At 46.4% G+C, this 16,790-nt stretch overlaps 1 protein-coding gene across 1 annotated transcript in view; it reads left to right on the plus strand.

Annotated features, from left to right (window-relative positions):
* Window positions 1–12,741, plus strand: part of LOC139392962 (cytidine monophosphate-N-acetylneuraminic acid hydroxylase-like) — a 43,222-nt gene extending 30,481 nt beyond the window's left edge. The window contains exons 13-14 of the mRNA XM_071141272.1: window positions 11,615–12,414; window positions 12,696–12,741. Of these exons, the coding sequence (XP_070997373.1) occupies window positions 11,615–12,414; window positions 12,696–12,741 (846 nt within the window). The remainder of the gene's footprint in view (window positions 1–11,614; window positions 12,415–12,695) is intronic.
* The last annotated feature ends 4,049 nt before the right edge of the window (window positions 12,742–16,790 follow it).

Here is a 16,790-nt window from a genome sequence, read left to right on the forward strand (position 1 = left end):
GGCTGCTCCTCTCCAGACACAATGGGTAGATGATTGTCTGCAGACTGTGGGACGTCAAGGAGTCCATGAGAGGGAAACGATGGGGAGAAAGTCAAGAAGAGAGGAGGAGAGGAGAACCCACAGCTCGTGACGAGGACCAAAAGACCCCTCAAAAGCTTCTACCCCCAAAGCCATAAAAATGCGGAACAATTAATAAAATTACATTTACATTGACCCCCCCCCCTTCCCTTTTCGTACACTGCTGCTACTCGCTGTTTATTATCTATGCATAGTCACTTCACCCCCACCTACATATACAAATTACCTCAACTAACCTGTGCCCCTCTACACTGACTCGGTACCGGTGCCCCCTGTATATAGCCTCCACACTGACTCGGTACCGGTGCCCCCTGTATATAGCCTCCACACTGACTCGGTACCGGTGCCCCCTGTATATAGCCTCCACACTGACTCTGTACCGGTGCCCCCTGTATATAGCCTCCACACTGACTCGGTACCGGTGCCCCCTGTATATAGCCTCCACACTGACTCGGTACCGGTGCCCCCTGTATATAGCCTCCACACTGACTCGGTACCGGTGCCCCCTGTATATAGCCTCCACACTGACTCGGTACCGGTGCCCCCTGTATATAGCCTCCACACTGACTCGGTACCGGTGCCCCCTGTATATAGCCTCCACACTGACTCGGTACCGGTGCCCCCTGTATATAGCCTCCACACTGACTCGGTACCGGTGCCCCCTGTATATAGCCTCCACACTGACTCGGTACCGGTGCCCCCTGTATATAGCTCGTTATTCTTATTGTGTTACTTTTTATTATTACTTTTTATTTTAGTCTACTTAGTAAATCATTTCTCAACTCTTCTTGAACTGCACTGTTGGTTAAGGGCTTGTAAGTAAGCATTTCATGGTAAAGCCTACACTCGTTGTATTCCGCGCATGTGAAAAATGAAGTTTGATTTGATTTAATTTGAGAGGAGGAGAGGAGAACCCACAGCTAGTGATGAGAGGAGGAGAGGAGAACCCACAGCTAGTGATGAGAGGAGGAGAGGAGAACCCACAGCTTGTGATGAGAGGAGGAGAGGAGAACCCACAGCTTGTGATGAGAGGAGGAGAGGAGAACCCACAGCTAGTGATGAGAGGAGGAGAGGAGAACCCACAGCTAGTGATGAGAGGAGGAGAGGAGAACCCACAGCTTGTGATGAGAGGAGGAGAGGAGAACCCACAGCTTGTGATGAGAGGAGGAGAGGAGAACCCACAGCTAGTGATGAGAGGAGGAGAGGAGAACCCAGAGCTAGTGATGAGAGGAGAACCCACAGCTAGTGATGAGAGGAGGAGAGGAGAACCCACAGCTAGTGACAAACAGTGATGTCCTCATAGAATAACCGTAGAATGATAGTAATTCTATTTCTATGGGTCCTCCCATCTCTTATCGCTGAAAGAGGGAGACGAGATACTGCATCACTACAGAGTAGAGCTGGGGGTCATCACTGCATCACTACAGTGTAGAGCTGGGGTTATCACTGCATCACTACAGGATAGAACTGTGGGTTATCACTGCATCACTACAGTGTAGAGCTGGGGTTATCACTGCATCACTACAGGATAGAACTGTGGGTTATCACTGCATCACTACAGGGTAGAGCTGGGGATATCACTGCATCACTACAGGGTACAACTGGGGGTTATCATTACATCACTACAGGGTAGAGCTGGGGTTATCACTGCATCACTACAGGGTAGAACTGTGGGTTGTCATTACATCACTACAGGGTAGAACTGGGAGTTATCACTGCATCACTACAGGGTAGAGCTGGGGTTATCACTGCATCACTACAGGGTAGAACTGGGAGTTATCACTGCATCAATACAGGGTAGAGCTGGGGTTATCACTGCATCACTACAGGATAGAACTGTGGGTTATCATTACATCACTACAGGGTAGAACTGGGGGATATCATTACATCACTACAGGGTAGAACTGGGGGATATCATTACATCACTACAGGGTTGAGCTGGGGTATATCATTACATCACTACAGGGTTGAGCTGGGGGATATCATTACATCACTACAGGGTAGAACTGGGGGTTATCATTACATCACTACAGGGTTGAGCTGGGGGATATCATTACATCACTACAGGGTTGAGCTGGGGGATATCATTACATCACTACAGGGTTGAGCTGGGGGTTATCATTACATCACTACAGGGTTGAGCTGGGGGATATCATTACATCACTACAGGGTAGAACTGGGGGATATCATTACATCACTACAGGGTAGAACTGGGGGATATCATTACATCCCTACAGGGTAGAACTGGGGGATATCATTACATCACTACAGGGTTGAGCTGGGGGATATCATTACATCACTACAGGGTAGAACTGGGGGTTATCATTATATCACTACAGGGTTGAGCTGGGGGATATCATTACATCACTACAGGGTTGAGCTGGGGGTTATCATTACATCACTACAGGGTTGAGCTGGGGGTTATCATTACATCACTACAGGGTTGAGCTGGGGGATATCATTACATCACTACAGGGTAGAACTGGGGGATATCATTACATCACTACAGGGTAGAACTGGGGGATATCATTACATCACTACAGGGTAGAACTGGGAGATATCATTACATCACTACAGGGTTGAGCTGGGGAATATCATTACATCACTACAGGGTTGAGCTGGGGGATATCATGACATCACTACAGGGTTGAGCTGCAGGATATCATTACATCACTACAGGGTTGAGCTGGGGGTTATCATTACATCACTACAGGGTTGAGCTGGGGGATATCATTACATCACTACAGGGTTGAGCTGGGGGTTATCACTGCATCACTACAGGGGAAATAGATTGGCCTCCTCCTAGCATGTTTCCACCTTTGGGGACCCAGGAGTCAAATGATGAGGGAGGAAGGGAGCAGTCAGGCTGTTGGTTGGTTGTCAGCGTGAGAAAAAGCTACGTGAATCAATGGTTGGACAATGTCATGAACCCTACTACCCCGTCACTGTATCCTGGTGGCCAGATCTGTTGGTGCTTTAGCCAACTCCTCTGTTTGTCACAGCAACACACTCAAAAGAGGAGGTTGGCTAAAGCACCAACAGATCTGGCAACAAGGCTAACTGCATGATGGATAACTGTCAGGAAACAGGGCCATGCCTCCCAATATATATATATATATATATAAATCAGTGACAACCATTTCATTGTGCACAGTTCAACAATCAACAGTAATTATTAGTAAATGTCACTGGTTAAAAGGTCACGGATCCTTCCAGAACTTTCATTACGCACACCTGTCCCCTATTCCCACTGATTAGTACTTGTATAAGTGTGCCCTTTGGTTTCCATTGGGCTGTCCATTAATGTTCCCATGTCTGTTGAAGGTGTGAGTACCTATGCATTGGTGCAGCTGTTATGCTGCGTGCTTTATATATTGTGTATTACGGGTATCGTCCCGTGGCGTTCAACAAGGTTTACCCTCGCTCTTTTGGTTGGGTACAGCCCAGTGTTTTTGTATATGTGTTTGTTTTGGGTGTATTAAAAACCCCTATTGTGTATTCCTCCGTCTGTCTCCAAAACCCTTTATACCAGCGTGACACAAAGTAGTCAAAGACGAAGCATTTTCAAAATGCCCAAACCCCTAATGGGGTCAAATAAATCAACTAAATGTAATGTAACTAAAAGACACTGGTGTAACTGGGTTGAAGTTAGGGTCTCCTGCATGCCACAAGACTGAGAAAAAACCTTACCATTAGCTTGGGGAACTATTGCAAGTCTTCAGTTCTTAGGCAAGGCATCACTGGGGTGTCGTTCACCACACCACCTCTGTTACATAAGGAACTGAGATAAAACCTTACCATTAGCTTGGGGAACTATTGCAAGTCGTCAGTTCTTAGGCAAGGCATCACTGGGGTGTCGTTCACCAAACCACCTCTGTTACATAAGGAAGTGCACGATCACTTTCTTTAATTTTAGCACTGCTAAACATTTAAATATACATTTACTGAATGTTTTCCACTGGCAGAGCAACACAAATGAAAGATGACATGAGAGAACAGGGAGACAACTGGATGTGACATACACACACCCCTAGTCTGTGTGACAGGTCTATCCTGGTGGGGCCAGAGAGCAAAAGTAAAATGAATAGATGAGGCGGTTCACTCCCTGTACCCTGTCCAAAACAATAGGGCAGCAGTACGGTCCAGGGAGTCCCAAATGACACCCTATTCCCTCCTATTCTCCCTATGGGCCCTTGTCAAAAGTAGAACACTACAGTATATAGGGAAAAGGGTTCCATTTGGGACTCAGACCATCTGAGCCACAGAGATGTCATTTAACAGGTGGATCTTAACACACTGTTTTTATTTATCCTAGCTGCCTCTCCTGTGCTCTGTTTACATGTGGGGGAAAATATAAATCAGGTAACCTGAGACGGCTAACATCAGGTAACCTAAGATGGATATCACCAAGTAACTTGAGATGACAAACATCAGGTAACCTGAGATGGATATCACCAAGTAACTTGAGATGACAAACATCAGGTAACCTGAGATGGATATCACCAAGTAACTTGAGATGGCAAACATCAGGTAACCTGAGATGGCAAACATCAGGTAACCTGAGATGATTAACATCAGGTAACCTGAGATGATTAACATCAGGTAACCTGAGATGATTAACATCAGGTAACCTAAGATGATTAACATCAGGTAACCTAAGATGATTAACATCAGGTAACCTAAGATGATAACATCAGGTAACCTAAGATGATAACATCAGGTAACCTAAAATGGCTAACATCAGGTAAGGGGGGTACATTTTTTTAGAACAGAAAGTAACATTACCTTGGTTTCCCATTGAGGAAGAAATGTGTTATCTAGTTTTCGAAATACTTATCATTTGTTTTGTTTGTAGATAAAAAGCTAACAAGAGATGGAGAGTGGAGCTTATTGATATAACAGAAAGGTCTATGAGACAATACCGGTATAGAATGAGACGATACTGGTATCGAATGAGACGATACAGGTATAGAATGAGACAATACTGGTATAGAATAAGACGATACTGGTATAGAATAAGACGATACTGGTATAGAATAAGACGATACTGGTATAGAATGAGACGATACTGGTATAGAATGAGACAATACAGGTATCGAATGAGACGATACTGGTATAGAATGAGACGATATTGGAATAGAATGAGACGATACTGGTATAGAATGAGACGATACTGGTATAGAATGAGACGATACTGGAATAGAATGAGACGATACTGGTATAGAATGAGACGATACTGGTATAGAATGAGACGATACTGGAATAGAATGAGACGATACTGGTATAGAATGAGACGATACTGGTATAGAATGAGACGATACTGGAATAGAATGAGATGATACTGGTATAGAATGAGACGATACTGGTATAGAATGAGACAATACAGGTATAGAATGAGACGATACTGGCATAGAATGAGCTCATCAGGTTTTGAAAGAAATGCTGAGCTTCAGAAGCAGCCCTTCATTGTGCCCACAGAGGGCTGAAACTGACTGAAACATATCCAGCTAATCAGTTTGCTTGCCAGAGAAGAATAGACCTGAATCCAACACATATTCTATGTCCCAAATGGTACACTCTCCCATAGGGATCTGTTGAAAAGTAGTGCAGTCTATAGGGAATAGGGTGCCATTTGGGATGCACATTGCATACATAGTGAGCGGTGATGTGAGTAAGTGCCAGTAGCTGTACAGAGGGGGTACCACCACGACACCATCCCATAGCTGTTCCTCTGGCTAAAAATAGCATCCGGCTCAATGAGATTTACAAAACATGCGGTCATCCAATGTAGGATTCCACTCATCAAACCTCACTGTAGAGGGAGGGAATAGAGATGCCCCTGTCAGGCAGAGAGAGAGATAGAGAGAAGGGAGAAAGACAGATAGACAGACAGAGAGAAAGAGAGAGGGGGGAGAAAGAGAAGGGAGAGAGAGAGAGAGAGAGAGAGAGAGAGAGAGAGAGAGAGAGAGAGAGAGAGAGAGAAAGGAGGGAGGGAGGGAGGAGTGCAGTGTGGGTGAGCTGACTATCTAGCTGTATGGTCTAGATATAACTGTCCGGCAGTCGCTGCATTGAATGCTCTGTGCATGTCTGTGGTGGGCCGGGGCAGGACTAGTAAAATGGAGTAATGCTGCGCTAATCCTGCTCTGAATGAGAGCCTCGCTGCAGCAATTCTTTTATGTGCTGGCGATCCCACAGGGGGATAAATACACTGCTGAGCCAGCTCCCCGCCCCAAACACCAACGCAAACGCTGCAGATTACCCCTCTCTCTTTTATGTTGGTTAAGGGCATTCCTGGCTTTGGAGGGAGAGGGGGGGAAAGGTAGAGAGGAAGGGGGAGGGCACACCCCTGTCGAATGAGTCAATGGTATCAGGGGTCAGATACATAAAAGATATGTGTGTGTGTGTGTGTACTGTATCCCAAAGTACTCTCCCAGCCTTTATATAGCCTTGTGTCCTTGTCGCCTGTCGTCTGTTGTGTGTTAATACAAGTAAGAACGGTCATGATGCACCATTACTTGAAAGCTCCAATTCTGCCTGTCCACTGCCAGGATGCTAGCTGGCAAGGAGGATGTTAGTGGAGAGTAGAGATGAGGAGGAGAGGGGGAAAGAGTAGATATTTGGAGCAGGGAAGAGGAGAGCAGGAAGGAGGAGAGGGAGTAGAGATGAAGAGGAGGGAGGAGAAAAAGAGGAAAGAGGAGGAGAGGGAGTAGAGATGAGGAGGAGGGAGGAGGAAGGAGGAGGAGAGGGGGAGGGAGTAGAGATGAAGAGGAGAGAGGGAGGGAGTAGAGATGAGGAGGAGAGGATTACAGAATATAAGGTGCTTCCCCATCTCCTTTCTTTTTTTCCTGCCACGTCCTCCCTCCCTCTCTCCACCCCACGTTCTCCCTCCCTCTCTCCACCCCACGTCCTCCCTCCCTCTCTCCACCTCACGTCCTCTCTCTCTCCACCCCACGTCCTCCCTCCCTCTCTCCACCTCACGTCCTCTCTCTCTCCACCCCACGTCCTCCCTCCCTCTCTCCACCCCACGTCTGAAAACAAGAGAATGCGGGTACTGAGGATGGATGTCATTGGCCTGCCAGGCAGCATATGTGGATAGGATGGCAGCAGCCTTGCGAGATGCCACCCTCGCACACACACACACACACACACACACACACACACACACACACACACACACACACACACACACACACACACACACACACACACACACACACACACACACACACACACACACACACACACACACACACACACACACACACAGAGAGAGAGAAGCAGCAGAGAGAGAAGCAGCCTTGAGCTGGCACGGTTGAGGAGCAGACAGGGGCGGGTAGAGGGAGGGAGTAGAGATGAGGAGGAGAGGATTACAGAATATAAGGTGCTTCCCCATCTCCTTTCTTTTTTTCCTGCCACGTCCTCCCTCCCTCTCTCCACCCCACGTCCTCCCTCCCTCTCTCCACCCCACGTCCTCCCTCCCTCTCTCCACCTCACGTCCTCTCTCTCTCCACCCCACGTCCTCCCTCCCTCTCTCCACCTCACGTCCTCTCTCTCTCCACCCCACGTCCTCCCTCCCTCTCTCCACCTCACGTCCTCTCTCTCTCCACCCCACGTCCTCCCTCCCTCTCTCCACCTCACGTCCTCTCTCTCTCCACCCCACGTCCTCCCTCCCTCTCTCCACCCCACGTCTGAAAACAAGAGAATGCGGGTACTGAGGATGGATGTCATTGGCCTGCCAGGCAGCATATGTGGATAGGATGGCAGCAGCCTTGCGAGATGCCACCCTCGCACACACACACACACACACACACACACACACACACACACACACACAGAGAGAGAGAGAGAAGCAGCAGAGAGAGAAGCAGCCTTGAGCTGGCACGGTTGAGGAGCAGACAGGGGCGGGTAGCTTAGCAACAGTGACACAGGCTACACCAGGACGTGTGAAATATGCCTAATATGGAGATTTGGTTGGTAAAGAGACAAGAAGAGAGCCCAAAATAAACTATTCTCTACGCACTTGTTCTGACAATGACCAAGCTCAGTGTATCATGCATAGGTACTGGATGTGGTTCGGTGACACGCACTCATGTGATTAGTAATCTTGCCTGAGATCTGAAGACTTGCATTAGCTTCCCAATATAATGACCAGGCCTTAGCTCAGTGGTCTAACAGTCTTGTGGTGCACAGGAGACCTGGGTTGAAAACCCAGAGGGACATGCAGACACATAATACACTTTGAAAGTGGCAAGTCATTTTCTATGGAGTAACCTGGTAGTCTTCAGAGACAAAACTTTATAAAAGCCATCTGGCAGAAGGAAATACATCCACAAACACAAATATGATTTTATATGCATCTTTAAATGACTGCGTTTTAACAAATTGTATGATATAAGCGTCAAGCCTAATCAAAAGATTAGGGTACTGACTCTGGTAGAATGACTTTCACAGGATATCACCTGTAATACTAAAGAGGCAGCACCTGCTATACTAAAGAGGCAGCACCTGCTATACTAAAGAGGCAGCACCTGCTATACTAAAGAGGCAGCACCTGCTATACTAAAGAGGCAGCACCTGCTATACTAAAGAGGCAGCACCTGCTATACTAAAGAGGCAGCACATGTTATACTAAAGAGGCAGCACCTGCTATACTAAAGAGGCAGCACCTGCTATACTAAAGAGGCAGCACCTGCTATACTAAAGAGGCAGCACCTGCTATACTAAAGATGCAACACCTGTTATACTAAAGAGGCAGCACATGTTATACTAAAGAGGCAGCACATGTTATACTAAAGAGGCAGCACCTGCTATACTAAAGATGCAACACCTGTTATACTAAAGAGGCAGCACCTGCTATACTAAAGAGGCAGCACATGTTATACTAAAGAGGCAGCACATGTTATACTAAAGAGGCAGCACCTGCTATACTAAAGAGGCAGCACCTGCTATACTAAAGAGGCAGCACCTGCTATACTAAAGAGGCAGCACCTGCTATACTAAAGAGGCAGCACGTGCTATACTAAAGATGCAACACCTGCTATACTAAAGAGGCAGCACCTGCTATACTAAAGAGGCAGCACATGCTATACTAAAGAGGGAGCATCTGCTATACTAAAGAAGCAGCACCTGTTATACTAAAGAGGGAGCATCTGCTATACTAAAGAGGCAGTACCTGCTATACTAAAGAGGGAGCATCTGCTATACTAAAGAAGCAGCACCTGTTATACTAAAGAGGGAGCATCTGCTATACTAAAGAGGCAGTACCTGCTATACTAAAGAGGGAGCATCTGCTATACTAAAGAAGCAGCACCTGTTATACTAAAGAGGGAGCATCTGCTATACTAAAGAAGCAGCACCTGCTAAAGAGGCAGCACCTGCTATACTAAAGAGGCAGCACCTGCTATACTAAAGAGGCAGCACCTGTTATACTAAAGAGGGAGCATCTGCTATACTAAAGAAGCAGCACCTGTTATACTAAAGAGGGAGCATCTGCTATACTAAAGAAGCAGCACCTGCTAAAGAGGCAGCACCTGCTATACTAAAGAGGCAGCACCTGCTATACTAAAGAGGCAGCACCTGCTATACTAAAGATGCAACACCTGCTATACTAAAGAAGCAGCACCTGCTATACTAAAGAGGCAGCACCTGCTATACTAAAGAGGCAGCACCTGCTATACTAAAGAGGCAGCACCTGCTATACTAAAGAGGCAGCACCTGCTATACTAAAGATGCAACACCTGCTATACTAAAGAGGCAGCACCTGCTATACTAAAGATGCAACACCTGCTATACTAAAGAAGCAGCACCTGCTATACTAAAGAGGCAGCACCTGCTATACTAAAGAGGCAGCACCTGCTATACTAAAGAGGCAGCACATGCTATACTATAGAGGCAGCACCTGCTAAAGAGGCAGTACCTGCTATACTAAAGAAGCAGCACCTGCTATACTAAAGAGGCAGCACCTGCTAAAGAGGCAGCACCTGCTATACTAAAGAGGCAGCACCTGCTATACTAAAGAGGCAGCACATGCTATACTAAAGAGGCAGCACATGCTATACTAAAGAGGCAGCACATGCTATACTAAAGAGGCAGCACATGCTATACTAAAGAGGCAGCACATGCTATACTAAAGAGAGAGCACCTGCTATACTAAAGAGGCAGCACCTGCTATACTAAAGAGGCAGCACATGCTATACTAAAGAGAGAGCACCTGCTATACTAAAGAGGCAGCACCTGCTAAAGAGGCAGCACATGCTATACTAAAGAGAGAGCACCTGCTATACTAAAGAGGCAGCACCTGCTAAAGAGGCAGCACATGCTATACTAAAGAGAGAGCACCTGCTATACTAAAGAGGCAGCACATGCTATACTAAAGAGAGAGCACCTGCTATACTAAAGATGCAACACCTGCTACAGTTGAAGTCGGAAGTTTACATACACTTTAGCCAAATACATTTAAACTCAGTTTTCACAATTCCTGACATTTAATCAGAGTAAAACTTCCCTGTCTTAGGTCAGTTAGAATCACCACTTTATTATAAGAATGTGAAATGTCAGAATAATAGTAGAGAGAATTATTTACTTAATCTTGTATTTCTTTCATCACATTCCCTGCGGGTCATAAGTTTACATACACTCAATTAGGATTTGGTAGCATTGCCTTTAAATTGTTTAACTTGGTTCAAATGTTTCAGGTAGCCTTCCACAAGCTTCCCACAATAAGTTGGGTGAATTTTGTCCCATTCCTCCTGACAGAGCTGGTGTAACTGAGTCAGGTTTGTAGGCCTCTTTCCTCGCACACGCTTTTTCAGTTCTGCCCACACATTTTCTATAGGATTGAGGACAGGGCTTTGTGATGGCCACTCCAATACCTTGACTTCGTTCTCCTTAATGCATTTTGCCACAACTTTGGAAGTATGCTTGGGGTCATTATCCATTTGGAAGACCCATTTGCGACCAAGCTTTAACTTTCTGACTGATGTCTTGAGATGTTGCTTCAATATATCCACATCATTTTCTTACCTCATGATGCCATCTATTTTGTGAAGTGCACCAATCCCTCCTGCAGCAAAGCACCCCCACAACATGATGCTGCTACCCCTGTATAAACCCCTGAATAAACACTTCCTGTACTAAAACAAAAAGAGCAGCAGACTTCAGAAATATGACCAACTCTTACATATCATGGGAATGTGTTAGAAAGGGACAAGCACACCCAAACCTTGTGTTGAAGCTCAGACACCACAATCACATGGTGGGAAGATCTGAACCATTCTACAGGGACGAAGGTATAGCCAATTAGAGTCACTCCCACCACTCACTTGGTGGTCTCTTTCATCTCTTAACCAAGGGAGATATGTGTGTGTGTGTGTGTGTGTGTGTGTGTTTGTGTTTGTGACAGGTGGGAGGAGGGCGCTGAGCCCTCGGTCCGTGGGCGCTGGCCTCCCAGCATGCATCAGCAGACAGAAGGATTAAGACATAATATAGAGGTCCAGCTGTTCAAGCTCTGGCCTCAGCAGAACACCACCTCACCCAGACTGAGGGACTGACTGACACACCGTGGCAGCATCAAGCTCTGGCCTCAGCAGAACACCATCTCACCCAGACTGAGGGACTGACTGACACACCGTGGCAGCATCAAGCTCTGGCCTCATCAGAACACCACCTCATCCAGACTGAGGGACTGACTGACACACCGTGGCAGCATCAAGCTCTGGCCTCAGCACAACACCACCTCACCCAGACTGAGGGACTGACTGACACACCATGGCAGCATCAAGCTCTGGCCTCAGCAGAACACCATCTCACCCAGACTGAGGGACTGACTGACACACCGTGGCAGCATCAAGCTCTGGCCTCAGCAGAACACCACCTCACCCAGACTGAGGGACTGACTGACACACCGTGGCAGCATCAAGCTCTGGCCTCAGCAGAACACCACCTCACCCAGACTGAGGGACTGACTGACACACCGTGGCAGCATCAAGCTCTGGCCTCAGCAGAACACCACCTCACCCAGACAGAGGGACTGACTGACACACCGTGGCAGCATCAAGCTCTGGCCTCAGCAGAACACCATGTCACCCAGACTGAGGGACTGACTGACACACCGTGGCAGCATCAAGCTCTGGCCTCAGCAGAACACCACCTCACCCAGACTGAGGGACTGACTGACACACCGTGGCAGCATCAAGTTCTGGCCTCAGCAGAACACCACCTCACCCAGACTGAGGGACTGACTGACACACCGTGGCAGCATCAAGCTCTGGCCTCAGCAGAGCACCACCTCACCCAGACTGAGGGACTGACTGGCACACCGTGGCAGCATCCCAAATGGTACCCTATTCACAATAGTGAACTTCCTTTGACCTCAGCCCACATACAGTAAATTGCATCCAGACAGCATCCAACTCTACCTCAGGTGTTCATATTACATTTCACATAATATCCAGGTTGGAATTATGGACAGCCTCCTGGGGCACTCCGATAACCAATCAGGTCACCCCTTAAAATTAAGAGAGGGGATGCTTGGCACTTCCAAATCAGAGGTTGTAGAGTATGAGTGCTGAACTAGGATCAGGTCTCCTCTGTCCATGTAATCTTCATTGTGTTTTTAGGAAACACACCCAGGTCACCACGCTCCTAATCTTCGAGACACGTTAGACATGACACAGGTTCAGTCCACTTCCAGGGTAGTCTGGTGCTGACAGGCATTGCATATATTCTCAACACTCCGGGGTGAAGGTTCCTCTAGGTACTGACCTAGGATCAGCTTCCCCTATCCCAATTATAACATTAAACATTAGTGGGGGAAATGCAAAAGTGATCCAAGATCAGCTTCTAGGGGCAGGTTCTTAGTACCAATTGCGATCAGCGTGAAACTGACACAGGCAGTACAGCAGTGGAGGACAATATGATCGCCTCCTTAATTCTGTTCCCCAAACCCACGACGCCCCAGAGAGTCACTGTGGAATCAGAAGCCTGGTACACCACAAAGAACTGGCGGCCATTTTAGTGGAAGTGTGAGAAGAGAGCCCGTAACTTGAGTGTAGTGCAGGTGTGGCCGTGCTAGGCTTACGCCTCCATCTGAAATGATCACACCAACATCTGGCCCGTTTTCAGCCTGGCAGCCTTTCCTCAGTCAAATAAAAGCCTAAATGTACACGGAGACAGTAGAAACGTGCACGGTGAACCCGTCCATTAACGAGAATATTTCCTCATTTGGAAAATATCACAGGCATTATAGCTGAGATTGAAAAGGACAGCCTTCCCGAACTAATGAAAACTACTTCCTCAAATGACCCAGCATACGCTAAAGGGAAGCTAAAAGCTTCAGCGGCAGCATCAGTTACCCCTGTTTGAATTTGATTACTGCATAATTCAGTGGGCATAGCTCTGAGCCCTACCGCCACTCAGTGCTCTATCAGCATGCATCCATCATTAGCCTTATCCACACATCGGTTGGGCCTTTGTGAGTCATCCTCTGTGTCCCAAATGGCACCATATTCCCAAAGTAGTGCACTGTATAGGACATAGTGTTCCATTTGCGATTCACCCATCATCACAGCCTGCCTAATCTGTCACTGGAGCCTTAAGTCACCCTGCCGAGGCTTCGAGGTGACACGTTTGAGTGAATAGGTTTTTCAGGGTTTGTGTTAATGGTGGTTAAACGACGGGAGGGGGGGGGGGGATTGTACGCTACTTAGAACAGCCGAATACAAACTATGATGAATGAGTGGTCAAAAGTTAGGACACACCCACTCATTCAAGGGTTTTTCTTTATTTTGTTTACATTGTTTATCCTTTTAAGCATGGAAAAAAATACAATTTCAGACAGATGTTTCAAATCCTTAACCCCGACTTGGACCACACACCCTCTCCACCGAATAGCAGACATGGGAAGCAAAATGGTGGTTGCTTTGCAACGCTTGCAGTTAGCCACCGATTCCTTCCAAACCACTCATTGTTGAGTTTGCAATTTCCGACTTGTTGAGTAATGTTTATGTCCAATGGCCGATGAGCAAGAATACCTTTTATTTATAATTTCTCTTCATATGACAAGGATTGAAAAGGATTTGCTAGTAGATTGTCGACGTGATTCATGATGACTGCTTGTCTAGCTTTCTAGCTAAGATTTTGAAAGTAACATCAGTCCAATCAAAGCTGCGGTAGATATAACGTCCAATCAAAGCTGCGGTAGATATAACGTCCAATCAAAGCTGCGGTAGATATAACGTCCAATCAAAGCTGCGGTAGATATAACGTCCAATCAAAGCTGCGGTAGATATAACGTCCAATCAAAGCTGCGGTAGATATAACGTCCAATCAAAGCTGCGGTAGATATAACGTCCAATCAAAGCTGCGGTAGATATAACGTCCAATCAAAGCTGCGGTAGATATAACGTCCAATCAAAGCTGCGGTAGATATAACGTCCAATCAAAGCTGCGGTAGATATAACGTCCAATCAAAGCTGCGGTAGATATAACGTCCAATCAAAGCTGCGGTAGATATAACGTCCAATCAAAGCTGCGGTAGATATAACGTCCAATCAAAGCTGCGGTAGATATAACGTCCAATCAAAGCTGCGGTAGATATAACGCCCAATCAAAGCTGCGGTAGATATAACGTCCAATCAAAGCTGCGGTAGATATAACGTCCAATCAAAGCTGCGGTAGATATAACGTCCAATCAAAGCTGCGGTAGATATAACGTCCAATCAAAGCTGCGGTAGATATAACGCCCAATCAAAGCTGCGGTAGATATAACGTCCAATCAAAGCTGCGGTAGATATAACGTCCAATCAAAGCTGCGGTAGATATAACGTCCAATCAAAGCTGCGGTAGATATAACGCCCAATCAAAGCTGCGGTAGATATAACGTTATTTGACATTTTATCTGTGGCCAATGACCTTGAGCCTTCTTGGATGGGCACTTCTAATGTAAATCTATGGCAGCACCCAGGGGGACTTGAACTGCTTGGCTCTCTCTTTAACGATTCTGCGGTGACGTAGTGTCCCCATGAGTGACAGAACACTGAGCCAATCACGGCGCCACTAGACAAGATTACCAACGCCTATTCTGCTGGCTGTCCCTCCACCACAGAAAGCACTGTGCTAGGCTGAAACACCTGCATTTTGGAGCTGCCTTACTCAAGAGAGAGCATGTTTGTACTACAGTTTCTTCTTTTACATTGCTTGCAAACTGATATGTGACATGAATTAATGCCAAAATAACATGCAAAACAGGCACAACAAAATAATAATTTGTAGCTCAACAGGTGGGGCTCAAAAACCCCACCTGCCCTGAATGACGGGTCACCACTGGTCCTAATACTCCTGAAGTGGCTTCCTTTTCTGGTGCCCTTGCCTTCACCACAGCCGAGAGGTGAGGGGTCTCTTTATGGTTTCACCATAGTGCTGGCACCTGACAGGTCAAGTCATTAGTGTTTGTGAAGGAAAGATGAAAATGAAGACAGGAAGCTAGTGTATTTTATTGGGACATGGCCAGCCAGATGCTGGAATGGGAGCTAGCCACCGGCCTCTTAACTTCATGCTAGATGGGGACTGTGTGTGTGTACAGACCAAAGTTAAAATATATTTGTTATCTTTCATATACTTAAGTTGCACTTCATTGAGCTTGTCTGGTGCAACAGAACCAATGGAATAGTCCCAAAAGTGCAACCCTTCCCATCTGGCACCCAAAGCAGGTTAAAGGAAGTACCTGCTACTACACGTGTTGATACGCACTTCAAAGGATCTTATAACGGTTTGTTTTTTATCACCATGATGTTTTTATACCTGCATTTTGTATTTATATTGACGTGTGTATTTTCTGTAATTCAGGTCTTATCTGTAAAAGAGACCATGGACTCAGTATGACTCTGTTAAAATGAAGGTTAAATACACGTAAATACACTTGGACCTGAGTGAATAGTTGTTGAAGTTGTGTCTGACCTATAATCATCTCAGGCAAACGCAATGATGAATACATGTCTAGAGGTGGGTTATGCCAGGCAATGCCAATGGTCTGAGCAGTTTTAACTGTGCCCTCTAGTGACGACAGCCATCTGTTACATGGCAATCCAGAAAGGTGTTCTAGCAGTTTCCACAGAACTCCTGTCTACAGAGGATGGATATATCCCATTTGGCGGATGGATACCCCATTTGGCGGATGGATACCCCATTTGGCGGATGGATATCCCATTTGGCGGATGGATACCCCATTTGGCGGATGGATACCCCATTTGGCGGATGGATACCCCATTTGGCGGATGGATACCCCATTTGGCTTCCAGGCGAAAATAACACAGCAAGGAAACAGAAGCAGATCAAACACAGTAATAAAAACTAAAAATACATTTTCTGTTCTCACAATCATTATCTCAGTCATCCTCCCTCCCACTCTTTGTCCAACAGCGATCCTAGAGTTGTAATAGGTCATTATGTTTTGTCCCTGTTGGGATCTGTTACCACAACACTACTTCATCAGGTTCACAGACTACAGTACATGGTCTATTACAGATTATAAACTGGGTGGTTCGAGCCCTTAGCCGTGTTACTTTGGCCATATACAACACACCCCGTGCCTTATTGCTTAAACATATCATCCCTCAAATTAGTTCACCAAAGTGTGTCTTTATAGCTGACCGGCAACATAGTTCACTGACTAGAGGTTATATAGTTGATTGGCCCCATACAGACAAGACAATAAA

Source organism: Oncorhynchus clarkii, chromosome 33 (assembly GCF_045791955.1).
Source record: "Oncorhynchus clarkii lewisi isolate Uvic-CL-2024 chromosome 33, UVic_Ocla_1.0, whole genome shotgun sequence".
NCBI lineage: Eukaryota > Metazoa > Chordata > Actinopteri > Salmoniformes > Salmonidae > Oncorhynchus > Oncorhynchus clarkii.